The 26,146-nt window shown below is 35.3% G+C and overlaps 1 protein-coding gene across 3 annotated transcripts; it reads right to left on the reverse strand.

Moving 5' to 3' along the window:
* Window positions 1-26,146, reverse strand: PDCD4 (programmed cell death 4). 3 transcript variants are annotated; one of them, XM_017887137.1, is made up of 12 exons: window positions 25,932-26,131; window positions 21,874-21,913; window positions 21,611-21,715; window positions 16,149-16,451; window positions 14,576-14,670; window positions 12,327-12,440; window positions 9,815-10,036; window positions 8,091-8,188; window positions 7,050-7,164; window positions 3,574-3,681; window positions 3,254-3,364; window positions 1-1,825 (listed from the first exon to the last, which is right to left on the reverse strand). In XM_017887137.1, exons 3-12 carry the CDS (start codon window positions 21,651-21,653, stop codon window positions 1,673-1,675), a joined length of 1,362 nt encoding a protein of 453 aa, XP_017742626.1. In that variant the 5' UTR covers window positions 21,654-21,715; window positions 21,874-21,913; window positions 25,932-26,131; the 3' UTR covers window positions 1-1,672. The 3 variants fall into 3 exon arrangements, with proteins under 3 accessions (XP_017742626.1, XP_017742625.1, XP_017742627.1); XM_017887136.1 differs by lacking the exon at window positions 21,874-21,913 and having other exon boundaries at window positions 25,932-26,146; XM_017887138.1 differs by lacking the exons at window positions 21,874-21,913; window positions 25,932-26,131 and adding an exon at window positions 25,217-25,836.

Consider the following 26,146-nt stretch of genomic DNA (forward strand, 5'->3'; position numbering starts at 1 on the left):
CAAACTAAAGCATTTTATTTAGAAATTTAAATTTATTTCTATTTATTATTTGTAAGCTTAACAGTGAGTCAAATAGGAAACACTAACATAATTCAGAAATATGCAAACTGGAGCTGTGGAACCTATCAAAATATCCATTTGACAATTTAAAAAAAAAAGTTTTATCAAGTGTAGAAAAGCCGTAACTTGAATGTGGAAAAAAGAAATCAGAATCATAGCCTATGCCCCATGTTGGGATTCGTGCTTTGTCAAACTCAAGAAGCCCTGCTCTATAATGTAACCACACTCTAGCTACGTGTAGTGGCAATAGCCCAGAAGGAACAGCTGGCCAGTGGCCTAAAGCAGTAAGTGGGAAATAGAACTTGGGCAACATTAGCCCTTACTCTCTGACCCCAGGCCAACAGGCACAAGCATGCAAAACCACACACGAATGTGCACCTCACCCAAATAGGCTAAAAGATAAAGGACCCAAGTCAAAGCTATATGGTATGTATACGCAGAAAGTTTATTGCCTCACATGACCTTTGAGAATAAAGCCACACAGAAACAATCAGACTTTCAAACAGAGGTTGAAAAACTTTCAAAAGTCAATGCCAGGGTACTGGTCCCTTTTCATATCAAGTCTAAGTGGAAAACAGCTACATCATCTTGAACATAAAGGCTTCAGACTACATATTACGAGACCAAGGTAGGGAATGAAGAAGGAGTCAATAATAATAAGGCCTGCCAAAGTTCAGAGTTTTTACTAATGTATACCACTTGGCACATCCATACATAAATCCTGCCATCACCAAACTAATGTCTGTATTTCCAAATATTTCTAGTAAAGCTATTAAACTATCTTTCATCACTTTCTTTTCCCTCTCTTTTAATGGCTTCTAAAATTCTAAAGCAAAGGCCCCTACTAGGAAATATTTTTCTGAGTTTTAATTCTTACAATGCACTTAAATAAAATATCAAAGTTTAAGAAATTTTCCAGATAAAAAATTATAAGAACTTAAGATTATATAAAACTGACCCACACAAGCAGTAAGTTTGGCTATTACTAAACATTTATATTATTACATTATAAGCTTCATTATTAGCTTTAGCAACAACAAAAAACTTAGCAACTCCTTAAGAGTTACATCCTAGTAGCAAAAAAATAGCTCCAAGGAAAATCACCCACATACACTTTCCAGTGAGAACATCCTCCACACACCCCCCAACACACACACTTTCCAATGAGAACATCCAATTAGACCCAATTCTCCAACCTGTAAAGTCAAGGAAGCCATGTCCAGCACAGGTAAGAGCCTAGATCTTTGAAGCCAGAAAAGTCCTGGATTCATACTTGGCTTCTACCATGTACTAGCCATGTGACCTTAGAAAAAGTATACCTCCCTAAGCCTCAATTTTCTCATCTTATCACTGATAATACCTACTCTAAAATAACACTGAAACTACTTACAACAAAGGAACTGCTCCACAAGATTAGTTTCTTTCAAATGAACTGGGACTTCATGAGGCAGTCCTGTACAGATTTACAAGGGGGCTAGAACAAGCTTCACCCTTCTTTCCCCATGAACTCACAAGAGTCATGTTCTTCAGTGACTTCAGGGAATGATAAACTAACTTAGCACTTAACCTTCCCAAAGACCTTATCCACTATTTTATATTGAGAAAGTAGTATTTAAATAAAGTACCTTGAAGGACAAAGATCTCTGAGTTGCTTGGAAATTATTCCAGCCTGAAAACATTCTTCTACAAACCGCTCCAGCACAGAGTACGAGTGTGGGACATCCAGATTAATGTCTGGAATTTCGTTGTAAATTCTCTCATAACCCTACAACAATGAAATTACACACAGAATTGTTAGCCAATATAAAATATATGTCATAAAACACCATCCATCACTATGTCATCAATCTATATTTAAGGCCAAATGTTCAAGTGGTTAAACTAAAGTCTGATTTGAATAGTGAGAAGCACAGAAAGTAGATCTGTTACAGTGTTTTACAACTGTTCTTTTATTAAGAGTCAGGAAATAACAGACACTGGCAAGGTTAAGGAGAAAAGGGAAGGTTTATACGCTGTTGGTGGGAATGCAAATTAGTTCAGCCCCTGTAGAAAGTGGTTCGGAGATTTCTCAAAGAACTCAAAATGGAATTACCATTCAACCCAACAATCCCATTACTGGGTGTATATCCAAAGGAAAATAAATCATTCTACCAAAATGACACCTGCATTTGTATACTTATCGGGTACTATTCACAATAGCAAAGACATGGAATCAACCCAAGTGCCCATCAATGGTGGATTGGACAAAGAAAATGTGGTACATATACGTCCATGGAATGCTACATAGCCATAAAAAAGAACAAAATCATGTCCTGTGCAGCAACGTGGATGCAGCTGGAGGCCATTATCCTAAGAAAATTATCACAAACATAAAACCAAATAATGCATGTTCTCACTTGTAAGTGGGAGCTAAACATTGGGTACACACAGACATGAAGATGGGAACAATCAACACTGGGATTTCAAAAGTGGGGAGGTGGGAAAGAGGACAAGAGTTGAAAAACTACCTATCAGGTACTATATTTACTACCTGAGGGACAAGATCATTAATTAGAAGCCCAAACCTCAGCATCGTTCAATATACCCATCTAACAAACCTGTACATGTACCCCTCTGATATCTAAAATTTAAAATATAAATTAAAAAAATAAGTAAAATTGGTTACATAGCTAAAAAAAAATTTTTAAATACTGTTCTCTTAAAAGACCTGTAGGCAGACACCACACATTGGGCAAACTCCTTTCCCATCTACTTCTCTATATACACTTAGTACGTTTTTTAAAAAATACAAGCCAAACACAAACCTCACAAACATTTAAAACAAGAATCATAAAATTTTAAATAGGAAAAAAGTACTTTATAATTTGTTAAAAGTTAAAGGTTCATGTTTCTTGCTAGATATAAAATAGAAATTGTCACATCTTAGAAACCGAACCCTTGAGGTAGAATACATAATCACATTTGTTAAAGTAGGTATAAAAAAAAAAAAAAAAACCCCCACTGCAGTGTTACTTTCCAAGAAATGGTTGCAAAAGGTTCAAACCTCAAACATTACCATTAAGAAAAAATAAAACATATAGGCATAATAACACTAAACATACCTAAAGAAAAGTCACTGACAATTCATAATCTGTATTCAATCATATATTTAAGGCATAACCCAGAAGTTGTTCAAAAATAATGTTATACTTACTCTTTTCATTTGGTCTACAGTAATGGTAGAAGACTTCCAAAGGGACTTTAATAAATCCAAAATCATCTTAAAGGTACTTTCTCCAGTTGACTCTAAAACCATTATAACAGCCTAAAATTGAATCAATGAGTGAATTTTGGTTAATTCATATGTGAAACCACTCCTAAATGTATCAGATGCCTTTTGTAATAGTAAAATTTAAAACCACTTCCTCCTTTGATATTAAAAAAAGGATGTACATTATTTAAAAAGCATGTAAGTCACTATGGTACAAAAAGGAACACTTAATAATTCTCTTTGACATGGCAAGGTAATCTTACTTCATATACAAGCTCATGGTGAAAATGAGGTACTTCCAGTTCCTTAAGGCAATGTTCAGCTTCAGATATGTCTCCAGAGAGTAAATATTCTTTCAGCAGCATATCAATCTATTAGATTTAAAAGTTGAGATGTGTTAGAATTCCTAACTTTTAAAATATCGTGCTTGCCTACAGGATTATTTGCCCTCATTCCAATATAATGAAATAATGAGTAACAGCTAGTAACATATAGACTGGACATGGTACTCACAGAATTTTTCATAATTAAAAAATAAATCCCTAATTTTTAAATGGTTCATAATTATGACTCAAATGCAATGCTTCAGTGTGTCTGAATCACTGAGATCTACGAGTAGGTTTATAATGGACGCGTACTGGGTTGTGACCATAATGCTTTAGTGTGCCACTAAAAATAAGGGATTTTAAATACCACTAGAGGGCACTAACAAAGTTTCAACATAAAGTGGCATAAATATTTCACTTCTATCAAGATGCTCTTAATCCTGCATTGAGAGCCAAAAAATGAGAGATGATAATGGGGCATTACTAGACAGGGCAAAGATTTCCACATAGTTTCTCTTTTCTCTACAACTGAGAATTTGAAACTCATTATCTAAAATGTTCAATAATTCAGTTTCCAGCTGTAAAGAAACAAAGTCTTGATTTTCCTGCTCAAACTTGAACATCTCAAAAAAGTGGGAGAACTTTTTCAGCACAAGAGCTTCAGCTAGGAATATTTTTGCCTATATGTTCTTTGTTAAAATCCTCTGTGTATGTGGTGGGCACATATCTAGTTGTCTGAATACTGAATGCTGGCTGACTGAATTTAAAAAAATCGTATTTAAGTATCCTTCCAACTTTTATAATGTATTTTCATAAAAGGTAAAGTAAAATTTAATTGCTGTCATGCTTTAGGATGTAATATTTACATGTAAGTAAATATTTAAAGCATAGCATTTGAATATATTTACTTTATAATTACAAACTAATACATAATCATGCATCGTTTAATAGGGATACATTCTGAAAAGTGTGTTACATGACTGTCATGGTGCAAACATCATACAGTACACTCACAAAAACCTAGATGGTATAGCCTACTACACACCAGTGCTATATGATATAGCCTATTGCTCCTAGGCTACAAATCTGTACAGCAGGTCAGTATATTGAATGATATAGGCAATTGGAACACAATGGTATTTGTGTATCTAAACATAGAAAAGGTACAGTAAAAATACAGTATAAATGATTTTTAAAATGATACACCTGTATAAAGCACTCAATATGAATAGAGCTTTCAGGATGGAAGTTACTCTGGGTGATTCAATGAGTGAGTGGTTAGTGAATGTAAAGGCCTAAGACATTACCCATACACTGCTATGCACTTTATAAACACTGTATACTTAGGCTACACTAAATTTACGAAAAAACAAAGTAACTGTGCTACAACATTACAACTGTCTCCATATCACTCAATGATAGGAATTTTTCAGCTCCATTAGAACCTTGTGGGACCACCACCATCCCATGCAGTTCATTACTGACCAAAACATCATTATGTGGCACATGACTGTACTTGTTATTCAAATTGTATTACTTACTTTTAACATTTGTTACATAACTTTAAAAGTATTAAAAATATACCCCATCAAATTCCATGCACTTCTGAGAATGATAAATTACAAATACATTTATACACTTCTAAAAGTCTTCTTTGATCCAACCCTTCCATGTAAGCGAATATCCAAATAATGTCAACCTTAAACTCATATACTGGTATTATTTCCTTTTTTATCTTGTCAATTTTCTTTATTGAGAGAGAATTCATACACCATAAAACATCTTGTCCAGTTTCCAAAATTATTAATTTTGGAGAGTATTACCATCTTAACAATATTAAGTATCCTAATCCATAACCATGGGATATCATTCTATTTATTTAGGTCTTCTTTAATTTCTTTCAACATGTTTTACAGTTTTCAGTGTACAAGACTTGCATTTGTCTTGTTAAATTTATTCCTAAGTATTTTATTTTTGATGCTATCATAAATGCAGTAATTTCATTTCAGATCATTCATTCCTACTGTATATAGAATTGAATTTTGTGTACTAATCTTGTATCTTGCAACCTTTCTGAACTCATTTTTTAGTTAATAGTTTGGTTTCAGTCTTGGGGTGTTAAAAAAATGTGGATTCATTCAAATTTTCTGAATACAGATCATGTTACCTGGGAATACAACTAGTTTTATCTCCTCCTTTCCAATCTGGATGCCTTTTATCTTTCCTGCCTAATTGCCCTGGCATCTTGACTATTTTATACCTCAATTTTCTAATAATTGTTTAATTTTTAAAAACAGATACTGCAATCACAACATTACAAACACTGACTCATCTATTTTAACATATATAAAAGCAAAAATGGTCAAGGGCTCTAACTACATTTTGAACTCCTTAACACTTAAGCTAGATACACATACACAAACACACACACCCCTCATTAAAAGATTTACTAAAAATCAAAATTACAGTTACATGAAAAGATTATACTCAAAAATCAGAAGCACATGAACTACAAATCTTCTAGTTGCATGCCTTTTCTTAAAGAAATCTGCAGATAAGGAGTTTTTTTTGTTTGTTTTTTGGTTTCTTGTTACAGAATACCACAAAACAGCCAGAAAAAAAAAAAATCCACAGGGAATAAATCTGGCATTTTAATGCAATAAATCGCTTTTTTTTTTTTTTTTTTTTCTGAGACACAGCATGTCACCCATGCTGGAGTACAGTGGCGTGATCTTGGTTCACTGCAACCTCCGCCTCCTGGGTTCAAGCAATACTGGTGCCTCGGCCTCCTGAGTAGCTGGGATTACAGGTGCGCACCACCATGCCTGACTAATTATTATGTATTTTTAGTAGAAATGGGGTTTCACCATGTTGACCAGGCTGGTCTTGAACTCCTGGCCTCAAGCAATCCACCCACCTCAGCCTCTCAAAGTGCTGGGATTACTATCAATTTTCTTTTAAAACATGCATATAGGTAGTGAACGTCCTCACAAAAATCTAACACTCTCATTTACTCTAGTGCTCATAATTCCTAACTCATTACTTAAGACTATCTAGTTTTAAATTGCTCATATATAAGCGTATTTATTGAATAGCTAAAAGAAAACCTCATTTCAACAGCATTTGAAAATTGTTAAATAATAATATAAGAAAAGATTTCAGGCATTCCTTTGAAGTTCATAGATGGCTTGCTTATAATTATTCATGAAAGCCCTTTTAACAGACTCATTTTTTATCATATAATTTATAATAAAAGCTCATAAAGTCAAATATAAAAGGATTATTTCATTTTCCAATTACCGCTGTAAGACCGAACTTAATTTTTGTCCATGAAAATAACAGCTAGTAGCCACAATTTATTTCACTCAGAGGAATACATATAAATTAAGTTGAAAACAATACCCAATCATTACCTCTTTAACAAGGTGATTGACAGATTGCTGCCCACCTCCAGAGCCCCACACACTATCTTTACGCTTCCCACCTTTAGACATGCTCAGAAGCACGGTAGCCTTATCCAGAGCAGCTCTACAGAGAAAGAAAAAAAATTTAAGTTTGATAGCTGGACATACCTAAAGTTTACCAAATTATGGATAAAGCTTACAAAATCCTATATGCCCTAAATCTTTCACAAAACATAAAAGCAAAATAAAATTCAAAACACTTTTTCAAAACAAAAAGGAGCAAAAAAAGTTGATCCTCATGTTAATATTCTCATGCTTTATTTCATTTCTCCTTCAAGAAAAATCAAAACACATTACAAAATAACTGATCTACTCTGAGAAGAAACACTTCATATATAATTAACTTTCACCTAGATCCATGCCTTCCTACCCAGGAAGACCATTCCACTATGATGTGAAGTAGCCCTAGAAAATTAAGTTAATATACAGACCTAAGGAAAACTAAGACATGGCTGAGTCCAAGTCTCCAAGAAGTCAAGAAAAATCATATAGCATAACTCCCAAATATCACATTTAGTTATTCCAAATATCATATTAATTGTACTAAATCACAAGAGTGAAAAAGACATTTTCTGACTAAAGTTTCTACAGTAGATAAATACAAAATAAAACCATACATGAGGCCTCTCTTGTTAATGTTATCCATCTTATTAGAATATTAAACTACTACAGAATGCTAAAACCTGAAAAGAGAACTTAAAGATCTGTCCAATGGCTTTGTTTCATAAATAAAGAAACTGAGGCCCAAAGAAGAGTGGCTTGACATGAAGGTAATTAATGATTTAGCTGAACTCCAGAACTTTTGCATTATAGTACTGTCCTCTTCCTGGTATGTCATGTCAACGTTCTCTCCATTTTAACAGTGGAGAATATAGAGAAGTGACAAACAGATGTACAGAGTGTTTGATTAATGCCAAGTGTCATTTCAATATGATCCTGTAGAATTTTCCCCTATTTTGAAATTCTAAGTAGGAAAAGTGATTTACTTACCTAGCCTGCACACAATCTACAGTTCCTTTGTAACTATCAATATAGGTATTACATAAAATTCCATCTCCAACAGCTCTAGCAATAAACTGGCCCACCAACTGTAATAAGGAGAAAAAAAAAGGGGGGCTATATAAAAAAATCTTAACTTTTATAGGACACAATTTCTAAATACATAAATGATGAAGATTGGCTGAAGTACACAGTCAGTACCTGAAAGATGCTGGAAGTTTTTTTAAAAAAAACCTATGTAGTACCTGTTATGCCTGGCATACACTCCCACATCTTAACCTTCAAGTTAAGTGCCAGAGCGGGGGCCACATCTGTTGTGCTCACTAATGAATTCCTAACACCTTGCACACTGCCTGAATACATAGTACATGATTTTTTTTTTTTTTTTTTTTTTGAGACAGACTCTTGCTCTGTCGCCCAGGCTGGAGTGCAGTGGCACGATCTCAGCTCACTGCAACCTCCACCTCCCGGGTTCAAGTGATTCTTCGGCCTCAGCCTCCCAAGTGGCTGGGACTACAGGCGCACGCCACCATGCCTGGCTAATTTTTATATTTCTAGTAGAGACGGGGTGTCACCATCTTGGCCAGGCTGGTCTCGAACTCCTGACCTTGTGATTCGCCTGCTTCAGCCTCCCAAAGTGCTGGGGTTAAATGAATGATTTAAGGTCAAGTGAAGTCTTCTTAAAAAAAAAAAAAAGACTAGGTTCTCTCAAAACTAATCAAAGGAATTTATCTTGTGGAGAAAGAAAAGTTGTATAGAAATAGCTGGAAGTATGTTCACAGCATTACTTATTATAAACACTGGAAATTAGTGTTCAAAAATAAAGGTATGGTTAAATGGTATATATGTAAAATGGTATATTATGTGGCCACAGGGAAAGATATTTACCATATTTCATGGTATGAGAAAAATCAAGTTTACAAAATAGCATACATGGTATGATTCCATTTTTTTAATTTAAAAAAATTAAGGATTTATAGAAGTCATACACTGATATATACCCACAGAAAGGAGAATGGAAAACTTAACACCAGTAGCAGTTTTTGCTGGCCTTTCTTCTTTCTGGCTTTTATTTTTCAAAAATTCTACAATAAATATAAACTTATATAATCATTTTGTTACAGTACATGTATTGGTATAAAAGGAAAAAATGTCTGCACTAGAATCACCACTCAATATCTCATAGAGACTACTGTCTGTCATTAAGTATAACAGAAACAGCATTTAGGAACTGACATGCCTATATTCTATTTCTAAATTAATGTTTTAGGTAAAGTGATTTTACCTTGATTAAAACTTTTGACAATAACAATTTCACATGTTTTCAAAGCTACAAAAGGAAGAGTCTTATTCCTGACTTTTATAATAAACATTAGTGAAGCAATCGTAACCTACATTTTAAAAAATCTTAGCTAATAAAACAACTACATATAATAAAGACTATATATATGGCAAAAAAAAAAAAAGAACTAAAACTACACAGATCATGGGGGAAAAGTACAACATAACATTAAATTTATAGCATGTTGAAGACCATGTTTAAAAAACAAAAGAACTAGGAAAAATACACCGAAATGTTAGAGGGGTAGTTCGGTGTGGTGGGAAATGTGGGCCATCCCCTTCCATCTCCTAAAATTTCCTAGGAGTATACATTATTTCCACAGTTAGGAGTATAGTCGTGGGAGGGAATGAACAAAAAGAAGAATCATACAAACCTGTGGTGCTCTAGGAGTATCCAATGCTAATTCAGGTAGATCTTTCAACAATTTATCAAATGATTTTTCCACATCACTTGTGCTCATTACTGTCCCACAAAGGTCAGAAAGAAGCTTAGATGTCATCTCTCTATGACTAGCCTTCCCCTCCAATGCTAAGGACACTGCCAACACAGGTACTCCACTTTTCATTTCACCAAGATTTAAATCTCTTAACATTTCCTGTTCAAAAAAATAATTTAAAACATTTTAATGTGTATCACTACCTACAGTTCAATAAAATTTTATTTTTGAAAAATCGAGCTTTTATCTATATATCTTTACATCTCACTCTTTGGAAATAATCAAAAGACACAGTCATGTTTTAGGAGATAGGATAAATACACCCTTTTTCCCTGCGCATAAATTAGACATTGATCCACTTTGTCAAGCTTTAACTGCCTTAACATCGCTAAATTCAAAAATGTGAAATACATTTAAAATACTGTCATGGGTCACTTAACAACATGGATACATTCTGAGAAATTCACCATTTAGGTGATTTCATCAGTGTGCAATCATTATAGAGTGTACTTACACAAACCTAAATGGCATAGCCTACATGTAGGCTATATGGTATAACCTATTGCTCCTGGGCTACAAACCTGTACAGTATGTTACTATACTGAATACCGTAGACAACTGTAACACAATGGTTACCTATCTAAACACAGAAAAGATATAGTAAAGAGTATTACTTGAGACCACAGGTATATATGCAGTCTGTCATGGAAACATCATTATGCAGCTCATGGGTAGTTCATTAAACTACATAATACTGCTAAGATTGGTATTAGGAGTAACCAACCTGCCTTACAATCTATTATTTCTATAAATACTGTTTTATGAGAATTTGTGAAGAAATTCATTTTACATTATCATAAGCTATTCTACTTTTCTTCAAAGCCTTCTCTTAAAATAAAATTCACTTTACACTTCTGTATCAAGTTTAAAATTAGATCTTAAACAACTGTTTTAAATGGGATTATTGGTTTAAAATTCTGGGGTAAATTTAAAATTTCCTATTAGAAATATAATAGCTGCAGCTAATACTTATTGACTAATGTATCAGGCATTATAATAGCCTCTTTATTTATATTACCTTATTTAATACTCAAATAGCCCTTTGAGTATTATCATACCTATCATACTCAAAGCAGAGAGGGCACACAGCTGAAGTAGCCAAATCGAAAGCGGAATAAAGGCAGTCTGACTCTAGAAGATAAGTTCTAATTCAGTTAGAGTGCCCTCCTTTTTAATCAAAGTTTTCTTAGAATCTTTAAATCATGATATACTACTAAGAGAGTGCCAGAACTATTTTCACAGCCACCTAACTGGTGTCCTTGTTAATAATCTCTTCTCACTCACTGCAGTTCATCTTCATTGACTGCACTTTAACAACTAATCCATTACCCTCAAACACGATACTCCTCTTTCCTGGAAAACTATCTTAACTGGCAAACTCCTCACCATCCTTCAGAACAGCAGAGAATCATCTCTACTATTACTCTCTATTTTATGCTTTCCAAACCTACTCAGTTAATAGATATGTAGTATACAAACAGTCTTATGCTAGGTAGATAACAAGATTTCAACAGTCCCTGCCCTCATAGGACTCATGGAAACTTTTCCTCTATAACAGAATATTTCACATACTTTAATAATCTGTTTACACATAATTTCTTTCACTTGACTGGGCTTCAAAAGGGCAAGAATCACCTATTACAAATTCCTCCAGATGGTATGTACAGAACAAACATTTGTCTTATATTCAAATCCTACAAATCCAAAGATAACAAACCTCACAGTACCAGACAAATCATGAAAGTCTAGTCTAAATTTTAAGAACCTAAATGATCAAAGTCTTCTAAAGAGTTACAATTATATTACTTTAATTCAATAATAATTCAATAATCCTAACTGACGCAAATAGTTTATTTTATCTAGATTTACTTTAGAACAATTAATAAATTATGTCTCATGTTTCTAATTCTTTTCAAATCTTTATTATTTGGTGGGGTTTTTTTTTTGGACAAAGTACAAAGAAATTTTATCCTACTTCTGAACATACTTGAAATAAATGTCAAAAAAATGAAACTATGTCAGGCATTCTTAACTGAGGTCCCTGAAGAGGTTTCAGGGGGGTCTATAAGTGCCCTCAAACTGCTAAAATTATATTTTATAAATTAAAAAAACAGATTTTATAAATTCATATACATTACAAATTATCATTATAAAATTATTAAAATATTGTCATTTTCAGAGAAGAAAATGGCACATAGCTCTCATCACATCCCAAGTATATAACTATTTTAATGTAATCAGATTTTATTCCATTTCTTAGAAATTCACTTATGCAAAAGAAAATGATTAAATTTATTCAGTGACCCAAGATCATTCTAGATGTATTTTGCTTATAAAAGACTTCTTCTCTCCTATATTAAATACATTACACTTGCAACTTTAAACCTACCGCAACTTCATTAGTATCTCCATGCTCAAAATATTCCTGTATGATTGGTGTTAAAGTCTTCTCAAATGCCCTTTCATCCAAAGGCAAAACTACAGTTTCATAAACACAGTTCTCCTGTGAGGGGAAAAGGGAGTAAGAGTTATAAAAAATAAAATGCAAATAAACAAAAGAAATTGTTGTATAATTTAATATTCTAAGTAGTTAATAATCCCCACTTAGCACAAGACAAAGACATGCTACATACATTCATCACATAAAAACAGAATCTAGGCCAGGCAAGGAGACTCATACCTACAATCCCAACACTTTGGGAGGCAAAAGCAGGAGGTTCACTTGAGGCCAGGAGTTCAATACTGGCCTGGGCAACATAGCAAAACCCTGTCTCTACAAAAAAATTTAAAAAATTAGCCAGGCATGGTAGCCTGCACCTGTAGTCCTAGCTACTCGGGAAGCTGAGGCAGAAGGATCTCTTAAGCCCAAGAGTTCAAGGCTGCAGTGAGCTATAATTCATCACTGCACTCCAGCTTGGACAACAAAGCTAGAAAATAATAATAAAAATAGTAGAATTTGCATGTCACTGCTCTTTTACAAAATCAGAATACAGTAAGCCAATATACAGATTAGAGCCATTAACCACAGCAAATACATAATTTGCTCCCAACCCTCATTGTCTTCTAATTTTTCTCTCAAAACTTTTATGACTCTCTCAAAACCAATCTTTCAGTAACCAAAAAGCTTCATGATGGCTTCCTATCATATATGGTATTTTAATTAAAACTTCACTTTTAGAAAAAATGAAGCAGAAACTAAAGCCTTCATGATTAGCATTATTATAAAAAAAAAAAAAGTATAACACAAAGATCAAGGTTGTAGTGACAGAGAAAAATCTCTAAGGAAAAAAGCACTGTTCAATTGAAATTTCAAAAAGATTAACATCCATCATCAAACCATTCCTCTCTCCCCATGCAAAAAATGCTCCGAAATGTAGTGCCCCCCTTCTCTATAGGGGGTATGTTCCAAGCCCTGTCAGAGGATGCCTGAAACCACAGATAGTACCAGACCCAATAAATACTGTTTTTTCAATCTGATAACCTAGACAGCTACCATGTGACGAATGCACGAGTAGTGTATACATTGCAGATACACACTGGACAACGGAATGGCTCACATCCTGGGCAGGATGAGGTGGATGAAGCTGGACAGCAGGAGATCTCATCACACTAGTCAGAATGGCATGCAATTTAAAACTTATGAACTACTCCTGAAAGTTTCCACTCAGTATTTTCAAACCACATTGGACCATGGGTAACTGAAACTACGGAAAGTGAAACCACAGATAAGAGGGGACTGCTATATTTGCAACCTGTGACTGGCTTCAGCCTAAAAACATATACTTGAAAGATTAAGACATTTTTAGCAAAGATTCTACAGTACTTGAATCCTACTAGTTGCATATTTTTCATATTATCTTAGAAATATTTCCATGTCCAACTATTACTTAAAACAGTTACATACATACATACAACACACAATAAAAACAATCTAACACATTCTCTTAACATTTTCCTATCTAAAATTTCCATCACCATGTCTTACCTTATGCAAAGACACGATTTTCAAAAAACATAATGAAAATGTTTGGGATTTGCTTCGAAATAATCCAAAACAGGGTGGGGCAAAGGGGCCAACAGAAGACAGAGAGTAAATGGAATGAAACAAGACTGCCTATGAGTTTGTAATTATTTAAGTTTGTAAAGCTAAGAGAAGAGTACAAGCAGATTATACTATTCTACTTTAAAATTTCCATTAAAAAATATTAAAATTCACTACAGAATCTTATTAAAATTTACATTTTCAGCATTATCCCTAAAAGACACACGTCCCCAAACCAAAATTTATTATATAGTTACCATTCTAAACAGTAATATTTAAAAGCAGCCTAGTATCTGTAACTCATAACATTCAAAAGAAGATATTCTCAATTATCATTACCTTGGAAACAAACTATATTAACAGAATTTACTGAAAAATGGTCAACTTAGTAATCCGAAGTGAATCTGTAAAGAGCTATTTTTGACTCACTACAGAAACCAAGTGAAAGTTATGCATATATTACTGTCAGTTTACTTGGTTTCCTAATCCAAAACATACATACATATGATTTGACACATGTATGAGTAAACTACAAACATGAAGTCAAAAAAGTCCATAAACATTTTAAATATCACGAAAAAGCAAAGCACTGATACCTGATCATCATCATAGTTAGGATCTTTCACATCTACCTCCTCCACATCATACACCTGTCCAGGTGTACCCCAGACACCTTTGCCTCCTGCACCACCTGAAAAAGTTTAGAATTGAGAAAGAAAGAACACAAAATTCATCAATTTGTTGAAATCTAAAATAATCCTAAATGTTCCGACGTTAAATAACAGCTAAAAAAAATTGTATTTAATGTCTATGTTAGTTTTTTTTCCAGTTTTCTTTCCCTATTGGTTTCCTTTTGTTCAGACCACTCTTTCAATATTTCTGAAAACATTAAGTTGAAATAGCTTATGAAGTTAAAACTAAAAAAGCAGATACTTTAAAATAAAAGCAAAACAAATAAAGATAAAAAATAGCTATACTGAGGACCTCAAAGGGGATGATATTGCAGCTAAGCTCTAAATTTTATTTGACATTTCTTTGGGACCAAGACAAAAAGAAACACGCTGGGCCAGTAAAGCGTAGCATAGAAAACTCAACAAGGGAAAAATTATTTAACAAAATAGGACAGTAACCACCATCAAATATTTTAAAGTCAAATACAGTACTCTTTAAATATAAAAGTACACATTAAACCACACTATTAAGCAATATGTTACAAATATAGAAAACAATACTAATTGCTTTTAAGCATTAACAGCCCTGAAAATTATATTTTCTAAATACAAAACAACCAATAGAAGCTTAACAATTCCAATTTTCGAAGTTGCTTTTCTACATCAACTTACTGAACTGTTTTAAGGACCAACGCACTACATTATTTTTTAAAGAACCTTTATAATGTCACCATTTCTGTTTTTGGAGGGTTTTATTTTGTACCAAGTATATCCTTGCCATCAGACCAAAACAGAATCTGATAACCAGGTTTCATTTTGATATAAACCATGATTGCAGAGCCATTCAACAAAAATAATTTTTGACAGATCACAAAAACATTTTACAAGAAACCTACGCTATAAATTAAGTTCCCACCATTCAGAAGGTGATGAAATCATCAGAAAACTCTTAATCAACAAATATTTGTCTACAACGTGCTAGTCACTATTTCAGGTACTAGAGATACAGCAGTGAAACAGACCAATGCACTACAGAACCCAAAATAAAGAGCTAACGAGAACTCACAAAAAGATCTCGGAAAACATTAAAATTCAGATCTAGACGTTATCAATCAAATTTATATTTACTAGTAGTAGTAATGGACATAATTATATTAATTAAGTAAGTATGATGGATTTCTGACTCCTTTCAAACTTAGAGAACATATGCAAAACTCGTAACAGTGAAAAACAGCAGTGTGTATTTTGCTGGAAATAAACTGTTAACATTTTGCTAAAGAAAATCAAATCTATTCAAACAAGAAAAAAGATCAACCTAAAGAAAAAGTGAGATGGTCCTCACATTACTACTAAGTAAAAATATATACAAACTGTAAAGCCTTATATTATCACTGTTTGAATTTCTCTCATTCCTAGAACAAGGAAATTGTAGTACAAGAACCAGACAATTTTTTTCCACTTGTTTATCTTCCATTTGTTGGACATGATATATACCAACCTTTCTTTGGTAGTCCCCTTCCTTTCCCAGATCTGGATCGCCTATCCAGCAACCTTCCCTTTGGACTGGTTGGCACAGTTACTCCACTTCTAAGGGCGTCACTCCCATTGTCGCTGACCGAATCTCCTCTGCCAGAGTCCCGGGATGAGTTTTTCCTTAGTCGCCTTTTTGCCTTGGCATTAATTCTAGCTTCATTAATGGAGGATGCTGAAATCCAATTTCCATTTATTTCATTCTTTATTTCCTCAGTCCCAGCGTTTTCTTCATCACCGGAAAAGAGACAGTCACTTAAATTATCAGGATCTTAAAGAGAAAAATGAAGAAAGAAAATTCTAAGTATTTTAAGTATCTACTGCTTTACAGACATAGTGGTAAGTTATATTAGGTTGAATCACATGACATGACCATTTTTGCAGGTAAATTAGTCACATGTTGGGAATTTCATCTACTTCAATCTAATAAACAACAACTAAATAAGATTATTTTTCACATTATCAAGGAAAGTAAACCAAGGCACTGAATTTTAACAAACAAAGTTCACCAAAAGAAGCATGTTATTTCACATGTTTAGATCATAAAATCTATGCTAACAGCAACACCAATATAAAACCCTTAGACTTTTATGAGCTAAGAGTTAAGCAATTGGAGATATTAAGAAAAGACAAAGCATCTTGAGAAGAGACACAAACTAATATTTATAGAATGCCTACTATTATTTATCAGGCACTGCACTAGACACTCTATCATTTATGCACAAGTTTGGCAGTTAGTTAGTATAACATTGAGGACAGATAAGGAAACTAAGGCTGAGAATGTTTAAATGACTTTCCAAACATCCCGTAACTAGATATAAATACTTAAGAACTATTAGTAATCCAAAAAAGAATGAAAGGAATTTAGCAAATAATCCATGTGATTGTTGAGCTGAACTGCTGATGCTTTACTGCCTCAAGATAAAGTGTGCTTTCAAGAAAAGCCATCATCTCAAAGTCCTAATTCATCTCCCTAAACTCTTCTCATATTACTTACCATCCTGAAAATCTTCCAGCCTATATAAAATTGATTCTTCTGAAAGAGATCAACATACTGGAGTTTCCAGTGGTTCCCCTACTTAGAATGTCACCCTCATTGTTATTTTCAGTTATCAAAATCCTTTAGGATATATATAGCCCAAGTCTTACTCCCTCCATGAAAACTTCCCTTACAACTCGAGCTACAGTAACACTAATTGCTCACATACTATTCATTCAACACATCATGGAAATCACTTTCTTTTTATATAACAGTCTTTTTCTTCCAACTAGGTCATACGCTTCAAAGAAGAAACCACAAGTAGACTGTATGTCCTCTGTATCCCCATCACCTAGCAGAGTGTCCTTCATACTCAAATTCCATGGAGATGAAGTGGAGGCACTTGGCTTTGCCCTGAAAGCTCTTTTAAGTCAGAAAGGCTACCGAATAAGCTACCACTGGGCCAGAGTTTTGTTCATTATTGTTAACTCAAATCAGAGCTGAATCACTCAAATCATTTTCTTTTTGCCTAAAGATAATTATAACATGTCAGGTCTATGTGCACGGACCTTAATGTTTTAAGATATATTGAAACCAAAAATTTTCATCAACCTATAAAAAGCATACATGTGTTTAAATCTTTACAATTCTTGACATACTTAGGAAGGTGGGAATGTTTTGTTTTAAACAAAATCATCCATTAGAGCCAAATTATTTCACTAGTCTCATAAGTAGTCTCCCTGCCTCCAGTCTTCAAACTATACTGAAGACTGATTTTCTCATGCATGCCCTCACTGAAGATCCTTTAAAAGTAATTCCATTATGTCACAAAAATGTAAACTCTTTTTTTTTTTTTTTTTTGAGACAGAGTCTCGCTCTGTCACCCAGGCTGGAGTGCAGTGGTGCAATCTCAGCTCACTGCAAGCTCCACCTCCCAGGTTCATGCTATTCTCCTGCCTCACCCTCCCAAGTAGCTGGGACTACAGGCGCCCGCCACCACACCGGGCTAATTTTTTTGTGTTGTTTCACCCTGTTAGCCAGGATGGTCTTGATCTCCTGACCTCGTGATCCGCCCGCCTCGGTCTCCCAAAGTGCTGGGATTACAGGCGTGAGCCACCGCAGCCGGCCAAAATGTAACCTCTTTACCTTGAAACTTAAGGTCCTTTATGATCTTGTCCTTGCTTACCTCACCAGAATCACTAACTACTCCCACACTCAAATTGTCAGAGCTTAAGTTAGATATCATAAGAAGGAGATGAGAGGGATTCATTTGGCAGAAGAATACTGAATATATTACAAAAAGAGGTATAAAGTGGGAAACCACTAAGAAAATGTTTCAGTAATTCAGTCACAAACTAACTGGTAAAGAGCAAGGGTAGTAACTGTGGGAAAATAATAATGTTACACTTTTAAAGAAAATAATAAAGGGCTTTTAAGCAGAATGTATCTAGGATTAAAGAGAAGTGGAACAATGCCTTAAAAGTTTTCCAACTGGTGAGAAGCCGGTGTTAGGATGGTTGTGTTTGGAACATCATCATAACCATCAGCAGTAATTACAGTCTTAGTGGAAGCAGCCGTAGTACTGTTTCTTTCATCGTTACCATTACTATTGTCAACTATTAGATACCAGGTTCCACACTACATGGTACCTATTAGATACCAGGTTCTATGCTAGGCACTTGACATATGTGGCCTATAAGCCTCAAAAGCTGTAGAAAGAAACTGTTTATCCTCATTTTACAGAAGGAATGTGTTTCACGAGAAGTTACATATCTAGAAAGGATTATGGCTAGGTTTCAAACCCACATTTTTAATCCCATATGACTATAACTACAGAAAATACAAAACTGGAATACAGCAGAGTACTGACAGCTAAAGTGACAGAGATGGACAAGGGAGTGAATGTAAAGAGAGATAAACAAAAATGATTAAGTGGAAGGGGACAGAAAGGCCAGGATCAGATAAATTAGATGACATTTTCGTGTAAGAGTGGATGGTTCAGAAAAACATTAAATATCTACCTGTAACATAGTGCTTTCATCATTGCACTATTAAGGTGAACCGCAAAACTAGTCCAGAAGACACAGGACTCAGAACTATGATAAAATGTCTTAAACTCTCCCTTGGAGTATTCAATTTAAATTTATCTATTTCCCATAATTGAGTTTTCTTTTCTTCAACCATTTTAACATCCTTTCAAGTATGTTTATGTCTCTGCAGCAGTAAACATTCTCTCTCAGTATAATTTATATATTTGACCTTATAATTTTTAACCCATGTTTATATTAATTGTTTTATATTTTGTTATTCATACTAACCTAAGTGTTGGAGTTCCACAGCCCCTATTGAGCTGACTTTAAGAAAACCAAAATTAAAATGATAACCTGAGTACAGATTGTGATGACTTCAAAATTGTTTTCTATTGTGTACTAATTCCCTCTTTCTGGATTCTGACATCTCAATAGTAACTACTCTAATTGTATATGACCACAGCACCCGAAAATCACATTTTCAATTACTGGTGTCCAATAAGTGGCATAATTAGAATATTACCACATTTTCATGTATTACATACCTAGTATGTGCTTCACAGACTTAACACACATATACAGTATCTCACTAAATCCTAATTATAAATCTATACAGAGGGTATTAATACCCCAATTTTATACACTAAGAAACTGAAGGTCAGAATAAATAACCTACTTCCTCCAAGTAAAAGAGTAAAAGTGTGACTTGGACTATTTGCTATAGAAAGAATTTACTACAAAGAGGGTCTGTCTTAGGCCTATCCAAATATTGAAGAACAAGTTTTTTATTTTAAGGCAGTACTAGACAGAAGCACCAAGAGCAGGGTTAAAATTAGGTCTTATTGTAGTTAGGAACAAAAAGTATACATTTTAAAGCTGTGTTTCTATTTCTCATAGAAATAGAATGCAAGTCATATAAGAAATTAAAAATTTTCCAGTAACCACATTAAAAAGTAAAACCAGGTGAAATTAATTTAAATAAATTTTATTTAATCTAATATAACCATAATATCATCTCAACATGCAAGCAATGTAAAAAATTATTGAGATAGTTGACCCTCATCTCAACTCAGAGTAGCCACATTTCAAGTACTCAACAAACACATGTGGCTAAGCGCAGTGGTGCACACGTCTGTAATCCACCTACTGAGGAGGCTGAAGAGGGAGGATCACTTGAGCCCAAGAGTAATAATAACCACATGTAGCTAGTGGTTACCATACTGGACAGTGCAGAAAAGCAGCAATTACCTATATGTAAAATATATTCTTAAACTGTATTACCATCCCCATCTCAATTAAGTAGGTACGTATTACCCATTTATAACCGTAAAGCATACTCATACAGCTACTGTATATAGCAGCACAGAAATGACCATTAATCACATAAAATTTTTTTCAATTTTTTACCACACTTTAAAAAGATCTGTAAATAAACAATGGTAAAGAAGCTTCAAATTCAACGTGTTTGTTCAGATCAAAGAAAACTATGTATGTTGTAAACAACAGTGAGTTGTCATTGAAGAAATAAAGATGTAGTAATGAAATGCACTTAAAATGACAGAAAATACAGAGCTTTCAATATTAATAAAATTATAAGGCAAAGAATTATCTAAAGTATACCAATATGAACTGTTCTCACCATTCAGATATTACACAATTCTAATTAACTTTTTGGGGAGATGATTTTGAAAACTATAAATACATTTTAAATCGTCTTGAGTTACTCACATTTGGTCATCTATTCCACAAAACTTTGTTCATTTTTATGATAATAACATGCTATTGAAGCACCATGGAGAATTAGGGAAAATACCCTAGGTAATTCAGAATATAAAAATTATTCGTTAGGAAAGATATCAAAGATACCAGTAAGTTAATATTACAGAAATCACTAACTAGCCCGTGTGAAAATAAGCAGGCTCACTATTCTTCTCTACTCTGTACTACATAATGCAGGATAGGAATGTGTGGAATGTGAAAGGATAGGCAGAAAAATAGGACATGCAATGAATTCCCATGAAAATAAAAATCACAAACCTGACTTTAAAATAATACGGCCTGTTTTCTAACAGCATGAATAAAACCGTATTTAAAGATAGTTTTCTATCACGTTTTATAAAATACGGAATGGTCTGAAGCTTCCTCACAACATAGTCAAGGTTCAAGATATTCAGCCTGGGCAACATAGTGAAATTCTCTCTCTACAAAAAATAAAAAATTAGCCTGGTGTGGTGGCACACGCCTGTTGTCCCAACTGCTGAGGAGGCTGAAATAGGGGAGGATCTCTTAAGCCCAGAAAAGTCGAAACTGCAGCGAGCCATGATCACACCACTGCACTCCAGCCTGGGTGACAGAGCAAGATCCTGTCCCAAGATGAAGAAGAAAAGAAAAAAGAAAAAAAAAAAGTAAATTCTTACTTACCTGCAGGGTTTACATTCAGTATCTGCTCACTTTCTACATCCATTTTTCCTTAATTTCACTTGCACTGATTAAACAAATTACCAAATGGAAGTCTTCCTTCAGAATCTGTTTTTTTAAAACAAAAAAAGAAAGCTTCAACATCTTTTAAACTGATGTAATTAAGCTGAATTAAACTTACTTAAGCACACTGTAAAAACAAACAACAACAAAAAACATAATTCCATTAAATAAAAGAGTTCACTTTACTTTCAAAGACAACTTACCCTAATTAACTTTTGGTTCCAATCTTCTTGATAAATTTATCTAAGTCAAAAAAAAATCCCAGATTTCAGCATGTGCCAAAGCACCCCTTTAATTGGAATTAAAAGATACGTATGCGGTATGTGGTTATGTCAAGTTTAAAAAAATACACACATCTAAATCTTTTAGGAATACTAAGCCTCAAAATTAATCTGATATACATATATAGGAATATAAATACTGGATAGTTCCCTACCAATGAACTATGAAAACTACTCCAAAATAAAAACAATACAGTTTTAGTTAATAAAGAATATCACATGACTGTGTTATTTTTCACATTACGGCATATCTGAAAGGCAGATATATCTGCCACTCATTACCTAGGTCTATAATTACTAGAATAAGACTTTAAGATTGGGAAAAACTTTTAAAATCAGCTTTTTTGATAATATTACTTATATGAGAAATCCATTTTTTAAAAATCTGATCATTTCAGAAAGGAGTAAATACGACGAGATAAGCATCTCAGTATTTTAGGCCTCAGTTTCAAAATGGCTTAAAAATTATTAATACTGGAAGGTTTGATGAGATCAGTTACCTTTTAGACAATTAACTTAGTGACACAGATCCAATGTTATATGAAAGAAACATCAAAATAGTTTTCAAAAAATACATTACCAGAAAGTGCAACCAAATTAAGATTTCAGAATCTCTCTAGTATTTTTTAAACAGTGGTTTAGAGTACTTAAGTGTATGTTTAAGTCACATAGATTGGATGTAAGTCCTTCCAGTCATTTACAATCAGGCTGCTAGCAGTGTGCTCTTCAGAGATATAAAATGCACAAATTAATGAAAATGCCTAATAATTACAGGAAAGCACATTTTTTTCCATATAATATAACCTACTGTTAGATGTCATTTAAGGATAACAATGATATATACAGAGCCTCCTGGGACTCCAAGGTGAAACTGACTTTTAAATTCCACATTATATACTATTATTTGCTAACACAAGTTTATAGCCCTTTTCTTCAGAAAAGGGTACTATTTTGTGAAGCAAAAACAAATGGACCTTGTGTTAAAATTATAAGTTGTTTTTGTTTTTTGTTTTTTGAGATGGAGTCTTGCTCTGTTGCCCAGGCTGGAGTGCAGTGGTGTGATCTCTGGCTCACTGTAAGCTCCGCCTCCCTTGTTCACACCATTCTCCTGCCTCAGCCTCCTGAGTGGCTGGGACTACAGGCGCCCACCACCACGCCCGACTAATTTTTTGTATTTTTAGTAGAGACGGGGTTTCACCGTGTTAGCCAGGATGGTCTCGATCTCCTGACCTCGTGATCCGTCCGCCTCAGCCTCCCAAAGTGCTGGGATTACAGCCGTGAGCCACCACCCGGCCTATAAACTTCTTACTATGGCATAATCCTCAGACTAACATGCTATCATATTGCTTGGGAACTTAACAAAACGGTGAAATCATTCTCTAATTCTATTTAGAATAAAATAATGTGAATCTTTAAAATCACTTTTTAATACAACTCCCGCCAACTTTAGATATGAAAAAAATCTTAAAATATGTAGAGATTCATAAATACATGAACAAAATGGTTTGCAAATCTAAACATTCGGCATCCTTCATGGCTGAAAAGGCTACATTCTGTTTTAATTCCATGCATGAATTACATATAGAAAAGGAATAATGTCATATGTGTTTCAGTTTTTTAGAGTTCCATTACAAAGTCTTCTTCATTCTTGATGAAAGCATAGCCTTTGAGAGAATATTTTCTGCAGAGCCCAATAAGTGAAATGATTATAACTAATGTTTATAAAGCCCTTTACAATTCAAAAAGAATTGTACATGTATTATTTAATGTACCTTACAGAACAATCTTCAGGTAAGTATTCCACCTTACACACAACTAAACAGATTCAGAGAGGATAGGTGATATGTCCAACGACAGCCAGCTGCTTAGTGGAACAGCCAGGACGAGAATTCAGACCTTCCAAATCCAGTACTGTTTGCACAAGTTCAATCCAAGATTTTAATAACCCACAGGAAGATTATTTTCAAGGGTTACCAGAAGCTTATTAAAACAGACTTCTGCTGTTAAATCAAACTTTTAAATGCTGTTTTCCAAACACTAAAAATAATTATTTTAAACTATTATACAGAAGACATTCCGTCAAACAAAGAAAACTGTCAGGAAATGACTACCATCTCTTTTATTAATATAAAAACAAAGTTATCTTAATAGTCCTGTGTCGTTAGGCAATGATAACCTGATCAAGAATTCAAGTCATATCTGATAGCAACAAACACGTTTTAAGAGTTTAGATAAGCATAAGACATGTTCCACGTTTTTACTCTCTTTAAAGTAGTAGGATTTTTTCCAATTTATTTAACCACCCTTACTTGGCCCCAACAAGAAAATATAAAGCAAAAAATCCAACCCGTTTCCTTCATACTAACCTACAAAAATGAATTTTCGATGAGAAAACTATACATACAAGTTAGAAGAAAATGAAGGCTGACATTAAACACTGTCCTTTTCTTCAGTGTTACATGAAAAAAGCAATCAGAAGTATTCAATTGCCAAGACATTCCCTAAGAGATAGACCCTCCACTCTCCCACGATATATACATATATATATATATATGTATTTCTTGAAATATATATATTTCCTGAAATATACCTCATAAATTGCTCTGGCATTTTGGGGAGTCAAGCTTTGGCCATTTATTAACTAGGATTACTTGTATTCATTCTCCGGCTACAAACAGCTAATTAGCAGCTTAAAACCAGCTAAAAGCATTCTACTACAGTAATGCAAAAGTGAGCACTACAGATAATATTCAAGTGGCATTTATTTTTGCAGTCCTAACAATTATTTTTCCTTTCACATTAGTACTACAGAAAAAGCCAATCAATTATAATTCAAAGACACTTACTGAAATATTAAGGTATTCAATAAGCCTATAATGAAGGAATAGTAAGGGCATAAATACCAGTAACTCCTTGCTTAAAAAGCACTTGGTGGTTTCCCAAAACAGTCACGTTAAGAATATCAAAATCATAAAAATTAAAGTAAAAATACAAGTTAAAAAACAAGGGAAACCCTTTTTTCTCAGACATCGAGTCGCATTTCTGATCGTTTTCATCATTTGTAGACACTACACAGTCGCTGGCTATGCAGCGAGTTCTCACAAGGGATAGGTGGGCGAAATTGACGTCTGCAGACAGTTTTGAAGCTCTTGCAAAACTCCATGTACGTTACAGCATCAAACTGACAAATGCAGCAGACGGCATGCGTTTCACAGAAAGGGGGCTCCCTTCCCAGCTTTGTTTTCTCTGGGAGATTATATTTTACCTGAACTAAAAAAAAGAGACCCTTTGCCTGAGGACTGGCTCGGCGAAGTTCGCGCAGGGCTCGGGAGGAGGGCACTTGTTCGCCTTCTAGGGCCCCCCCGGTGAGGCTCGCGCGCGGCCCCTCCCCACAGCGGCCGGGACCGTTCTCACGCAGCGGGCTCAGGCCAGGACCCCCGAAGTCCCCAGCCCGGGTCGGCCCCCGGAAGGGGCGGGGCCGGGAACGGGGCTCCGGGGTCACGCCGAGCAGGGGGCCGCATCTTCAGAGAATTCCCAGGGAGGGCAGGGGACGGGGAGGGCGCCAATCTTCCTCACAGGATTTCAGTCCAGCCGGAAACACGCCTTCCAATCCCGGCCCCTGAATTCAACCTCCGCCAGAGGGGGAGGTGGGTTGAGGGAGACCTTCGAGGGCAAGCGCCCCGCGCGCCCCTCTCAGTGGAAAGAGGGTTCCGGGAGGGGGCGGGCCCGCGCCGCCACGCTCCAGGCTGGGCCCAGAAAGAGGGAACCGGGCCGGCTGCCCGCAGTCCGGGGCGTTGGGGCGGGCGCGGCTGGACCTATGGGGCTACCAGGAGGCAGCCGGGACCCCGCACCGCTGGCCCGGACCTGACAGGGCCGCGGCCCCACGCCCCGCCCCTCCCATCGTGCGGCTGCCTCCGAGGGGGGATGGGGGAGAAGGCGCAGTCTTCCCGAGCGTGTGAGCCGCGCCTACTGGTACTGACCCCTCGGGCCCCCGCCGCTGTTCGCCCAGGTCCCTGGTCAGCCGGCCCCGACCCCGCTCTTCTGGCTCTGCCGCCGTCTGGGAGAGTCTCTCGCCCCTCTCGCTCTGTTTTTGTTTTCTTCTACCCAGTAACACGGGGGCGAGAGGGCGGCGCTTATTGGCGGAGGCCGGGTGGTCGGCTGGCCAATCGTGGCGGTGGAGCCGGAGCTGAGGCGG

This window comes from Rhinopithecus bieti, unplaced genomic scaffold (assembly GCF_001698545.2).
Source record: "Rhinopithecus bieti isolate Rb0 unplaced genomic scaffold, ASM169854v2 scaffold_13348, whole genome shotgun sequence".
Lineage (NCBI taxonomy): Eukaryota > Metazoa > Chordata > Mammalia > Primates > Cercopithecidae > Rhinopithecus > Rhinopithecus bieti.

What these genes read in the sequence shown, in the direction of transcription:
- PDCD4 (XM_017887136.1), bottom strand. Translation starts at nt 21,653, where the DNA reads ATGGATGTAGAAAGTGAGCAGATACTGAATGTAAACCCTGCAG. An exon ending in GAGATACTAATGAAGTTGCG is followed by an intron (nt 10,037 to 12,326) that starts GTAGGTTTAAAG and finishes TTTTTTGAACAG; the next exon opens with GAAATGTTAAGAGATTTAAA. An exon ending in GTAGATTGTGTGCAGGCTAG is followed by an intron (nt 7,165 to 8,090) that starts GTAAGTAAATCA and finishes CTTTCTCTGTAG; the next exon opens with AGCTGCTCTGGATAAGGCTA.